The sequence below is a fragment of the Dicentrarchus labrax genome, unplaced genomic scaffold (genome assembly GCF_905237075.1).
Source record: "Dicentrarchus labrax unplaced genomic scaffold, dlabrax2021, whole genome shotgun sequence".
Taxonomy (NCBI): Eukaryota; Metazoa; Chordata; class Actinopteri; family Moronidae; genus Dicentrarchus; species Dicentrarchus labrax.
In genome coordinates, this window is record NW_026136706.1 from 18736249 (window position 1) to 18748910 (window position 12662).

The 12662-nt window shown below is 40.7% G+C and overlaps 1 protein-coding gene across 4 annotated transcripts in view; it reads left to right on the forward strand.

The window, feature by feature from the left end:
- sytl5 (synaptotagmin-like 5) overlaps positions 1–12662 on the forward strand; it is a 36956-nt gene that overhangs the window by 16048 nt on the left and 8246 nt on the right. For 2 of the 4 annotated variants that reach the window (XM_051404668.1, XM_051404669.1), the window contains exons 2-11: positions 2167–2518; positions 2605–2820; positions 3809–3921; positions 4034–4151; positions 5454–5597; positions 6232–6340; positions 6457–6586; positions 8953–9053; positions 9714–9809; positions 12144–12209. In XM_051404668.1, the coding sequence (XP_051260628.1) occupies positions 2400–2518; positions 2605–2820; positions 3809–3921; positions 4034–4151; positions 5454–5597; positions 6232–6340; positions 6457–6586; positions 8953–9053; positions 9714–9809; positions 12144–12209 (1212 nt within the window). In that variant the 5' untranslated portion in view covers positions 2167–2399. The remainder of the gene's footprint in view (positions 1–2166; positions 2519–2604; positions 2821–3808; positions 3922–4033; positions 4152–5453; positions 5598–6231; positions 6341–6456; positions 6587–8952; positions 9054–9713; positions 9810–12143; positions 12210–12662) is intronic. The other 2 variants (XM_051404670.1, XM_051404671.1) reach the window with 2 other exon arrangements.

Here is a 12662-nt window from a genome sequence, read left to right on the forward strand (position 1 = left end):
TTGCTTGGCTGCCAGAAGTTGTTATAAACTATTGACTTCTTCACACTCAGTTGCCAGTTTATTAAACCTAGCTTATAAACTAACTTACAGATGTCTGTCAGGACTAGAGACACCCAGCTTTTAACTGGCACAATCCCGGATGCTGATTTTGTTTTCCTAGGATGGCGAAGCAATGGCACACCCTATTCTGCCTCTGATTGGCAAGTACCTGCTGCCTCTGTAGGTTGGGCTGGTTAGGTTTAGGGGTGAGGGTTTTAAGGACTAGGGTAGAATATGAAGGTAAGAAGGGTCTTTGCTTTGCCACCAATACGACCAAATACTTGCAAAACATTGTCATCAGCCTCAGCTGTAGGGCTACTTTGTGTTTAGTAATTAGCAAATTAGCACTAATGAACCAGCAACATCCTAAAACATTAAAATTAAATAATGAACATTGTGAACATCAGCTAGTTCTGAAAACTAATGTGCCTAAATACGGCCTCACAGAGCCACTATGATGTCTTCATCATTTATCTTGTTCTAAAGGAGATCACAATAAGTGAATAATATACCAAAGCATATGTATATTCAGCACTTTGACATTTTTAAATGCAAAGGTATCTGTAAATCATCATTATTTCCTCTATTAAATCCCCATCTCACGTCTGAAAGGTCTCTTCACTGGATGCAATGCAGCTGCAGTTCAGTTTAAAATGCTGATAATCACTGATGTCATGATGTGCCTTTGGTTGCAAATGAAGCTGAGATGATGTCTGCTGGTTCATTAGTGCTAATTCATGTAAAGTGAAGGGAAGAGGCGAGAGAAGAAAGGACGAGGATGAAAGAGACGGTAATGAATAAGGACTGAAGGAGGCTGGTGTGGGCTTTACGCAGATCCCTCCACTCCATTCAATTTTTATTTCCCAACTTCATTTACACAAATTCTGCACTGGCAGAATTTTGTCCCTCTCCTCAGTGCCTCATATAACTTTATATTTATTAGTTTCTGATCTCCATGGTTGGTCTTATTGGAAAGTCATTTTTGTGCAAATCAGGTTATTCACAGCAGTTTACTTTTATCAGGCACTGCAGTGAGATTGAGAATCTGTGTGTGTGTGTGTGTGTGTGTATGTGTGTGTGTGTGTGTGTTCACGTACAGCATTCAAATCACATCCTTTCTCTGAGTAACAGTTGCGTCAGAAGAAATCAGATCCCCTTAGCATTTCCACGACACAGCTAGGAATGACATTTTCACTGCTGCTCCCTGTGGACCATTTGTCATAATCTAAGCGGCCATACTTCATGTGGAAGAGCCATTAATCGCAGGGTTGGTGGTTCAAACACTGGCACCATGTGTCATGGTGTGTTTTGGCAAGATAGTGAACCCCATACTGCTCATGATGAGTGTGTATGGGCATTAGGAAAAACAAGAGTCTCTGTGAGGCTCTACTTCGGCACAGCAGGGCTTTGAGCTAAATGCTAATGTCTTGATGCTTATAATAACAATGATAACAACATACTGATGTGTAGTCATTGTTTACCATGTTCATCCCCTTATTCTAGGGTGTTAGCAAGCTTACATTTGCAAAACAAAAAGGAGCATAGCAGAGGCTGATGGGAGTGTCATTATTATGTGTATTAAATGGGAAAACTGACCTAATGATGGAAATTTAAGCAATCATCAAATAATAAGTGCAATTCACCCTGGGAAGTATGGATATATGCACTAAATTTCTTGTAAATCCATCCAACTGTTGTTTGGACCAGAGTGGTGGACAGACACACTCATGGCTAACGAGTCAGTCTCCTTGTACAAAACCATCCACAAAATGAATGTGTCTGTGTGCATTGGCATGCAGGTGTGCAGATAATTAGCGGAAGTCTTGTCGTGAATTTCAGGGAGAGATAGAGCTTTGCTAATAGAAGTTGAGAAATGTGGGTGTTGTTCTCTGAATGTCAGGCTCGGAGCCTAATTGGGAGGTTGTTAAGCCGCTGTGGAGCTGTCAAATGTCTACCAATTACTTGTACTTGTAAACCTGAAAATCATTGTCTTATTTTAACTAATGCTTTTAACACTGACCAAAAGACAAACACATCATCAAGCACTGTTGTTGCCAGCCCATTTATTGGATATTTGTCATTTAGTTATAAGTTATTAATGTCCTTTGTCTGTTTGACCTCATCTAGGTTTCCTGAGAGTGGCCACCTCTTGTCAGCATCCCAACGAAACAGAAAATTAACGGAAGAAACACTGGAGGGAAGTTCAGACTATGCCAGCGCTAAAAGAGCAACAACTCAATCATTAGCACAACGTTACAGAAAGAGGAGCACTTTGCAACACAATGTAGTTTTTTCTGACTTCCTAAATGCAACATCTTTGCTTGGCTGAATTCATTGGACCAGTGTAGACTGAAGCATCAATGGAGCAAGTCACGGACGATCTGAACCTCTCCTTTCTGCTGGAACATGAAAGAGACATGATTCTGAAGGTGCTGCAGAAAGACGAGAAACTGAGGAAACGAGAGGAGAAGAGGATACGGTGAGGACTTCAGTATCAACATCTGAACTCGTCTCGCTCTCAGTTTTCTGAATATTACTTCACGTTCTCCTCTTTCTGTCCCACAGGAAGCTGAAGAACGAGCTGCTGGAGATCAAACGAAAAGGTTCCCGTCGCCCTCAAGATGTGTCTGAGCGACAGTGCGCTCGCTGCATGAAGACTTTGGGCCTGATCTTCGACCGCGGAGATCTCTGTGAGGAGTGTCAGCTGCGCGTCTGCAATGACTGCCGCGTCAAACATCCCAACTCGCGCCAGTGGAAGTGTAACGTTTGTGCCAAGATCTCGTAAGTGTGATGCCCACAGGGACCAGAACAGGAGTGTACTCCAGATGGTTTGGATTAGATGGTTAATGACACCACATCTGTCTCTATTTGTATGTGTGAGGGCCTCAGGTGTTTCAGTGCTTTGATCTTCCAGAAGGCTTAAGAGACTAATCCACCCAAACGCAATTACTAAAAACCTTTTTTCACAGCAGACATTTTACAGGAATTGCACAGGTGTAACTGACAACATTAAAAACAACTCTATTGCATTCAAGTGGGCTAGTTTCTGGTATTGTGCAGGCAGGCTTACTGTGACACCTTATGTAACTGAGCCATCGCCTGTGATTTTCCCACTATGACAAGTCGGAATGTCTGCTGTGAAAAGGTCTGTTTTTCAGTGTTGCTAACTGATTACTATCGACTATATTAACACACAGATGTTACTGTATATAATTCATGTTCGTTTTTGTAGAGGAACACGCAGCAATTGGTGTTCTTGCTGAGTTCTCGCCAGTCGTTACTGACCCAGGGATCATTCTGTTGTCTACTGTATTTACTCAGTTGTAAGGTTTTCTCCTTCTTGACTGTTCGAGTTGGCTAATTTGTGCAAGTTGGTGGAAACAATCTTAAACATTATTGTTTAACATTATTAAAACTTTGGGGATGACTGGTTTATACATTTTAGACAAAGAAGAACTGTGGGATATTTACAGCTCTGCTACAATGGAACAATTAGAAACTAACCAAGTCATTACTGGTGAACATCAGGGTTGTCTGTTCCTCTGAGTCAATTAGCAGTGGGTTCTTTTTATAGTCGCTTAGCACACACAGCATTCAATACACAATAAGACAATCGATTGCAGGGATACCAAGTTCTCTGCCGCTGCTAGTCTGAGTTATCACATTGCAGCCACCAGAAGTGTGAAAAGTTAAACTTTTCTCAACAACTTTTCTCTGGAAGTATGTTGATGCATTGAATTCTGGTAATAGGTGGACATTGTGTTTGCAGGGAGCTGAAGGTTGTAACTGGAGAATGGTTCCTAGAGGAGCGGTCCAAGCGCTTTGAGCAGGGAGTGCCGAGCAGTGACGTGATCAAACAGACAATCATGAGTAGCCCTACCAGTGAGTTTTACCACTAATGTTCTTCTGACTGTAACTGTAAATGTCATCCAAACCATATTGAGTAGGTGGAAATAGTGAGATTGGTGGTGAAGTTGATGTTTTTAATCACCAGCCACAGACAAAAAGTCAGCAGAAAATGTTCCAGCCCCTCCTGAGCCAGAGAGAACCAACACCCCAAAACCCAACCGAAGTGCAATAAGCAACGTTATAGACGGTGCCAGGAGGAAAGGGTAAGTAGAGGAAATAGAGTACTCAATAGCTCAATTCATGTGCATGCAAGCACATACGTATTCTGAATTTAATAGGGTTTACTCAATGAATTACATTAACATGAAAACATGAAATATGCAGTATATGCAGAGGAGAGGGTAAAATCATCTCAAACCACATCTGACAGAAATCAGCAGTGCGTTGAGGACTCACCTCAGAACAAATGCATTAGAGAAGATCAAGTGGATGTTCATTAGATTTTTCAGAGACTCTGAATGCATTTTAAAAGCACTAACTGGTTTATGCTGGCTCTCTTCTCCTCATCTTGGCTGCACTGTAATGGTTCCTGAAGGCATCACAGTGATTCAGACAAAGAGGCCATGCAGAAAAGAGCAAACCAGCTCTGATAAAAAATAGATATTAGGGCTGAAACTTAGAAATTAACTACTTTAATTTCACACTCACAGGAAGCTGCAATTATTTTATCATAACCACTTTAATAAAATAACCTGCTGAAGACTTTCTGACTAAATAATTAAATAAATCATAATTAATTATTAATTCAAACAAGATTCTTCAAAGAATTATTAAACATTATTAAACATGTGTCTTGTTACCAGCAATGTTTAACTTAAAGAATTCTGTTCCTGCGTCCGGTATTCAAAATATACTTTATTTTAATTCTACTTCATATTAATCTAGATTTGCATCAGATTTCATAAGCAGTAGTGTTAGACAAACAAATAGAGTATCATTGAGAATCAAGTAAGTAGTAGTAGTAAACTTCAAAAATGTTATTGCAATATTAATAATAAGTTAACTTAATAATAAGACTAAAATAGCAGTGCTTCAAGCTAAATGCTAATATGAGTATGCTAACATTGCTCACATTAACAATGTTGACATGATGATGTTATTGCAGGTATAATGTTGGCCGTGTTCATTAACGTAGCGTAGCTTGTTAACATGCTAACATTTGCTAATTAGCACACAAAGGCTGACCAAATGTATTCATTAAAACTCATTAAAACTCATCCTAGAGCATGGCTAAAACTTGTATATCTGCATCATGGCATCAAGCCATGTGATCGGCTTAAATAAATAATAATGTATCAGGGTTGTTCGTCCGTATTTCCTCCTCTGCAGGATGCAAACTGTAGAGTTGAATGACCGAGATAATCTTGATAAAGAGGGAGCAGAGACACGGTGTAATGACTCTGTAATAATGGACATGACTAAATATATCCAATAATACAGTAGATAACAGACTCCCTGTGTGTGTGTGTGTGTGTGTGTGTGTGTGTGTGTGTGTGTGTGTGTAGGAGGATGAAGATGGATAAAAAAGGTAGCCAACCAACCTTGAAGCCAGAGAACGGAGTGGACGGCACGAGTGACAAAACAGTTCCAGATGCAGATGCTCAAAGTGTACGAAGTGTTCGCTCTGCTCCGAGTCCACGTTCAAACAGGTGTCTATCCGCACGACCAGTAAACACACTGAGCTATGTACTGTACAGCAGCTCAATCCCATTTACTTATATACCGCCAGATCATAACAGAAGTTATCTCAGCACACCTCTCACATAGAGCAGATCTAGACCTTAGTCCTTATAAAATAAAATGCTTCACATCAATATCATATGATGGCTCCATAAGGGTTCACATTAACACCGATTTGGAAGTTGTTTGATCTCTAAGAAGGTTTTTAGATAGATACTTTCTCTCAGCACTGATGCAGCCCTGTATCAGTACCTACAGGATGAAACCTTAATGTGTGAATAGAAACTGCTTACATTCTGAGTATTTAGGTTAAAACCGAGTTATATCTGTTTGAAAAGTGTTCAGGCATCAAGGCCACATAACTGGTTTGAACACATTTCAATGACTAGAAAAAAAACAAGCAATAAAGAAAAATCAAGTGAGATGGCAATGACAGTTAATAAAAGCATCTATTGAGGTTATATTTGAGTAAATCTTATTTATGTTTCCCAGTGTCACACAACTATGCAAGACTTAAATTAATGTTATTTCATGAAGAAGAATGAAAGGAATGTCCTGGGCTTTAAATACTTGTTGTTGAACTAGTTTCTTTCTGGTTTTCAGGGGCGGAGCTGTTGCCTTGGAGTCCTCAGGGAAGCCCACGGTCCCCAACAACCTGCGTTCCCAAACTCTGGAAAGACCCTCAGCTCTTAGCGACAACCGGAGGGTCAGGGTCAGCAACTAACACACACAAACAGAAGCACGCATACAGTGACACACTGAGGGACACAATCCAGATTAAACTGTTATTCTAACAGTTTGGGTGTGTGTATTTGTGTTTGCACGCAGCCTGACGGAGCCGAGAGCGTTGCCAATTTACACTCCAGCGACAATGCGTCTGAGAAGAAAACGGCCGGCCATCACAGGTCGGATTCGGGCACCCCGACCATTTCCGTGTCCAGGGCCTCTGTGTCATCAGGTACCTCCACTACAACCCACGCGTCTTGCTTTCACATTGGAGCGACATGGCTCCTGCTGTTGTCTCACAGCCTCGCAGGTCGCACACAAGCATTACGATATCACAGTTTCAAGATGTGTCAGAGGCAGCAATATCATATCAAATGGGACATTAGACAGTCTAACCAATGCAAAAACACTCAGATGCTCTCCAACCCAGACTATTAAGTACCTCATAAAGGACAAAATTATTCCATACTCCTTCTGTCGGGAGCAGATGTCATGTCTGCACAAATTATACTATTAACTTACACTCCCGCCACTGTCTGCTGCTCTTCTTTGTGTGTCGAACTCTCCCTTTTTTTAGGTGTAATCTCCACTTTGCCTGCCTCTGTGTCAGACCCTTTATCTCCACTAGTAACAGCTGCTTAGAAGTGTGTCAAGATTTTGAAATAGCTCCGATTAGTGTCAAACCATATTCAGTATTATAATACAGATTTAACCTTTTTTGTTTTGTAGCCTTGTGTTTTCAGTTTTAGGATAGATTTTTAAGCTCCTAGTGCTTTTCTATAATTTTATTCATAGGCCTGACTATATGGTTGATACAGTGTGTCCCTGGAGGAGTCCTCAGACCCTCAGACTCACTGTTTAAAAATCTCAGACAGACACTTATGGTAAAGCTGCCTCCCAAAGCTCTAGACCCACTTTTGATCGCTTATTTACACTTCTAATCAATTTAATTTCATATTTTACACGTTTCAAGGGGTACTTCAGTGTTTTGGGAAATACACACTCACTTTCTTTCTCTCTAAGAGTTAATAGGTAGATCTATGTCAATCTCATGTCTGTGTGTTAGGTATAGAGCTAGAACCTGGAGGTGATTATTTACTTTGTATAAAGACTGAGGGAGAGAGAACAACTATGTTGGCTACCTCTTTAAAGTTCAAACATATGCCTTCCAGCTCTAAAACTTCCTGCTCTCTCTTCTTTTAATTGTACACACACTTTTTAAGCCCTTTTAAAACCAAAAACAGAAGAGCAAATGTTGAAAGAACTGATTAAACTGTAAGTAAATCTGCTCTGACAAAAACTGCTAGCATGTCCAGCTAACTGGGAGTCCCTTAAAACACAATGAATTACTCCTTGACTTACCCCTGAATACATACCAAACCTTTAGTATCAGAATCAGAACCCTATGATGATATGGTGCCAACAACAACACATCAAGTACTGCAACTAATGTTATTTAGGTTGTGGGTTAGCAAACTGTTTCTAAAGTTGCAACATGCAAAGAGGACGAGACGGCACGCCAGCCCCTCTCTCCCCACTCTCCCTCTCTCCCTCTCTCCCCACTCTCCCCCACTATTGCTAACATCACAACAACAGCATATTGTGACAGTATTCAGGTCCTTATACCTCAGATTTGTGATTTATTAATGGCTAAATAGAAAAATGTAAATGTACAAATGAACATTACAAGTACATTACATGTTTACCCCTTAAAAACCACTGAAACCGCGCATATAATCCAATAAAAATACCTGCATAAATGACCTGAATACTTAAATTTCATCATTATTTACAGGTATATTAATGGAGCAGATCCACTGTGAAATATTTTCCCAATGTGTGAATTCTGATCCTGGATGCTGTTAGATCAGGGTCACGTTTAGCCGCCGGGAAAACCCTGCAGCGATATCAAATGAGTTTTCTCTCTTGTAACGTTAAAAGTGAAAAATTACTGATGATCATACTTAGATTAAGACCAACATTAAGTAGTTCTACACTGCAATAAAACAACAGTGCTGTTCTTTTTATTTGCATGTATTTTACATGGATCCTCAGCTTGTGAGCCTGGGACCTGTTAGCTTTATATGAGTACATATTTAGGACACATAGGCTGGAAACATTAAAAAGACACAATATTTTCGACCAACTAATGAAGCTAATGACAGTTGTCGTATCAGTAAAATCAGTTGTTACCGTCCCTAAAACCAAGGACCAAATGTTTCAAAAATTAGAAAAACAGAAAGCTTCCTGACTTTAACCTCTTACTAAACAAAAATATCTTTGATTATTCCTTTAAATGATCAACTCTTTCTTTATAATTGCTCTCAGCTCATTCTTAATGTAAAGCACTTTCCTTGAACATTAGTAGTAAAATAAATGAAGATGATTGTTACTATAAGTTCATGATGTTCACACACAAGCAGACAATATAGTGATGATCATTAGTTTCTACTCTCTCTCGCACTGTCTGCTTCTATTCCTCAGTGTTTGCCTTCCAGTCCCTCTCCCTTCAAACAGCATCTTTGAAAGTACTTTCTTTTTTCTTTTTTCTCCTGCTCTGCATCCCCTGTCTCCCCCACTCCTCCCTCCCTGCAACAGATCACAGTCGCTCAGAGATGGACCTGTCAGCGCCTGGTTCTGAACCCAGTGACGATGCCCTCAGTCTCAGAAGCCGGTCGGTCCCCGGGCTCAATGAAACAGTAAGCGACACTGAATGCGCCCTTTCTTCCTCCTTAAGCTTCCTCGCACACTGACCATACATTTGATCTCTGCAGCAAATCCACCACAATCACAGAAAAAGCTCTGAGTGTGAAACTTTAATTTTTCAGCCCATTCCCCCTTTTAAATGCATATATCTATATTGTGCGTCCATGTCGAGCTCAGGATCTGTGGGCTGATGAGCTCAACGTGATGCGTCAGACGTGGGGCTGAATGTTAATTTCACTTCAGAGCTCACTTCAAAGAGCATGACAAGCATCTAAACGGCTGTAGGCTGAAAACAGGTGGAGGATCTGATGGTCAGTATAGGGCTGCTTTGTCTCTGGGCTTACCGAGTGTTCATTTGCATTCAAAGCGCCCCACAGAAACGTAGACACTCAGCCACACACGATTGTTTTTTAAACCCACTCCTCCATTCATGCTCACAAGTTTACTGTAAACCCAGTGACATTGTGATTCTGTGTGTGAAAAACGAGTAAACAAATTACCACACTCTGTCCTGACTTGTCTGATTGAATTTATGGAAGCTGGCCGCATCCACCCACACAGAGCTGCTGTGTGGAAAACATACGCAAGACGCTTTGGCCAGTTTCCCAGATGCCATATCCCTTTTGATTAAATCTGAACGCTGTCATCCGCAGGAGTTTTCTGATGAGGATGCGGAGGAAGACATCGATGCCCTGATGTCGGCCCACAGCAAGACTCCCAGCCGACGCCTCAGCAATGCAGTGTCTACGGTAACACCCATCATAAAGCTAGTCTGCCAAGTCCTGTGTGCTCACATACAGTGCAAACATGTGCATGCACACTCTATATAGACACTTACTCTCACCATCACCTGATGTGCGAGGGGAGTATGTTATGTTGTTGACTGTGTAAACATAGTGTGAGCTTTAGGGCCAGAGGACAGCGTCTGTCACGAACACTTTACTCTACAGCACGCTTAGGAAGTCTGCTGCATTAACATAAACTAACTTGACTTGTAGTTTATTAATGTGGAGGATTATGGTTATGTGTAAGAGAATCACATGTTTTGTAGTATATGTTAATGTAGTTTTTAATCCTTATAGTTTTTATCACATTATAGGGTCGATTAGAGGTCCAGTGTGTATACATTCATATATTCATAGGTATGATTTCATTCGATTGTAAGTCTACACTAGTATTAGTATATAATCACCTGAATATATGAATTGTTTTTTGTGTGTCATGTTTCAGTGTTTACAGTTCTAGACACCAACAGTGTTCACAGTTCTAGACACCAACAGTGTTCAGTTAGTTGCAATCTGAAACTTCACCACTAGGTCTCACTAAATCCTACACACTGGTCCTTTAACCCAATTTAACAAAACACCTATTATTTAGTTTTGGTTTGTGTGCCCAAGATTTTCGATATGTCTCTTTTTTTGTTTAGTTGTGTTTTTTACAATAGACGTGGAGCTGAGTGGAATTTCTTTGATAAGAAAATCAATTTAAATCTGCACAATTCAGTGCAGCAGCTTTAACATTTCTTTCGATTACGCGTTACTCTGTTTAATCCACAGTTCCAGTCCAAACTGGTGTGTTTTGTTGATTGTGGAGAGTAACTGGGACACTGATTTTTGAGAGATGTTGAACTGTCTAGATTAAAATTAAAATTAAAAATGCCCTCAGCGCCACAAATTCGATTTAAATCTGTTGTATTGGGATGGAGTAGAGATGATGGATATCTCAAAACATGGGCACATAAAAATCTGCATGGTTAAATTTAATATTGTCACACATATTAAACTGGTAAAAATCTTTTACTTGAATTGATTTCACAATCGGGCCTTGAGCAAAGCTGATGTTATTTTCTTCTGGACCCCCTCACAACCAACTACAAAGTCCGAAAATACATTTGACTTATACCATGTTTATTGTTAGTGTGTGTGTGTGTGTGTGTGTGTGTGTGTGTGTGTGTGTGTGTGTGTGTGTGTGGTGTGCGCGTGCTGTGTGTGTAATTTGAGAACTACATAGGTAAACAGGCGAGACAGATGTCCTGTCTGGCTGACATTTATCATGTCATCTCATAAATGACTAACTCACTCACTGAGCTGCTGTTGGCTGTATGAATGGACCTGATGAGGGACATTATGCAGATAGTTGAGTTTGTCCTTGAATCCTGCGCTCTAATATACTACCCACTGTTACATGAGTCGCTTGGAGGACTTGGGCTGGATAATGAAAGCACTGCTGAAGTAATATCAGTGTCGTTTATTTAATAGTGCAATTGTCACATAGTGTCCAAGCTTAAGAAAAACCTTCATGAAATATTTTCTTTTCATTGTGTTGCTCCAGTTTCACTGATGAATCAGAATAAGTGTACTCCAGTTTATTAGGTACACCCAGCTAAAATGAATGCAGCCTGATGCAACTTTCCTGCACTAAATCCTGCCTTCATGAAGGTCGTGATGTTCAGGAATAATTAAATTTTTCCTGTTATTTAGCCCTCATTGATATAAATGGGGTGGACACAATAACGGGCTAATAAACGCCTGTCAGTGTCAACCGGTGAGGCTGAGGGGAATGTTATTAGTTTAATAGTGTTATTGGACAAATTAAAATGTTGACCTGATGATTGCACAACAGGAGGAAGGGATCACCAATGTTCATTCGAGCAACACATCCAGCAGCTGTTGAGATATTTCAGTCTCTCTCACCCCTTTAGTCGCATCTCATGGATGACTAAAATGTATTAGAAACATTTTAAAAGTGTAAATAAATAATGATTTCGGCGACAGAGTGAACATAACGGAGGGACTACACGTGTTCCTCATTCTGACTGTTTCTGCCCTGTGTGCGTCCATGTTGATTTCACACATTATTCCAGATGAGTTGTAATCTCTGTGGTTTCCTTTGATAATCACCATGGTAACCGTGTGTAATGTGGTTCCTGCAGCTCCTCCTCGGGGGCTGGGGGTCTGTGCTCTGGGTCTGCCTCTATCACTAACACATCAAGGAGCTCAGATCTCTCTCTCCTTCTCCTTTTTTTCCTTCCTTCCTTCCTTCCCCCATTTATCTCTCTATCTCTTAAACGAATCGGCTGCTAGTCCTCCACTCCCGGCTCAGAGAGGCGGTGGGGGTACCTCAATGTCCCTGACTCGGATGCTGAGACTGTAAGTCTCCCCTTCCACGTTTGTGCATGCATTCATATTCACCAGTACATTACAGAACAGTGAAGGTGCAGCAGCACGAATATTACATATAACACAGAGGTATATTCTCAATATACAGGTACGTTCAGTGTGTGTTTGTGTTCATACTCTCCTTTTTTAATGTGATGGTAGCGACATCTCTTTCCATCTAGTCTAAGCTCCTCACATTAAACTAGTTGTGTATCATTCTGGCTCCCTGCAGGAAATAAGTGATGTAGACTTTCCAGTAGAAGAAGCACACTGTGGCTTCTGGCTTCTTAACTTCAACGCCCTCCAGACTGCAGTGTTATTATCAGTGGATTATACCAGTTATATCCCATCCAGAGATACAATAGTCCGGTTTGTCTGCTTCCCGAGAAATTTCCCTGGCAAAATTACCTGCTGTGGTTGTGATGATTTGGAGTCTTTTGTTCA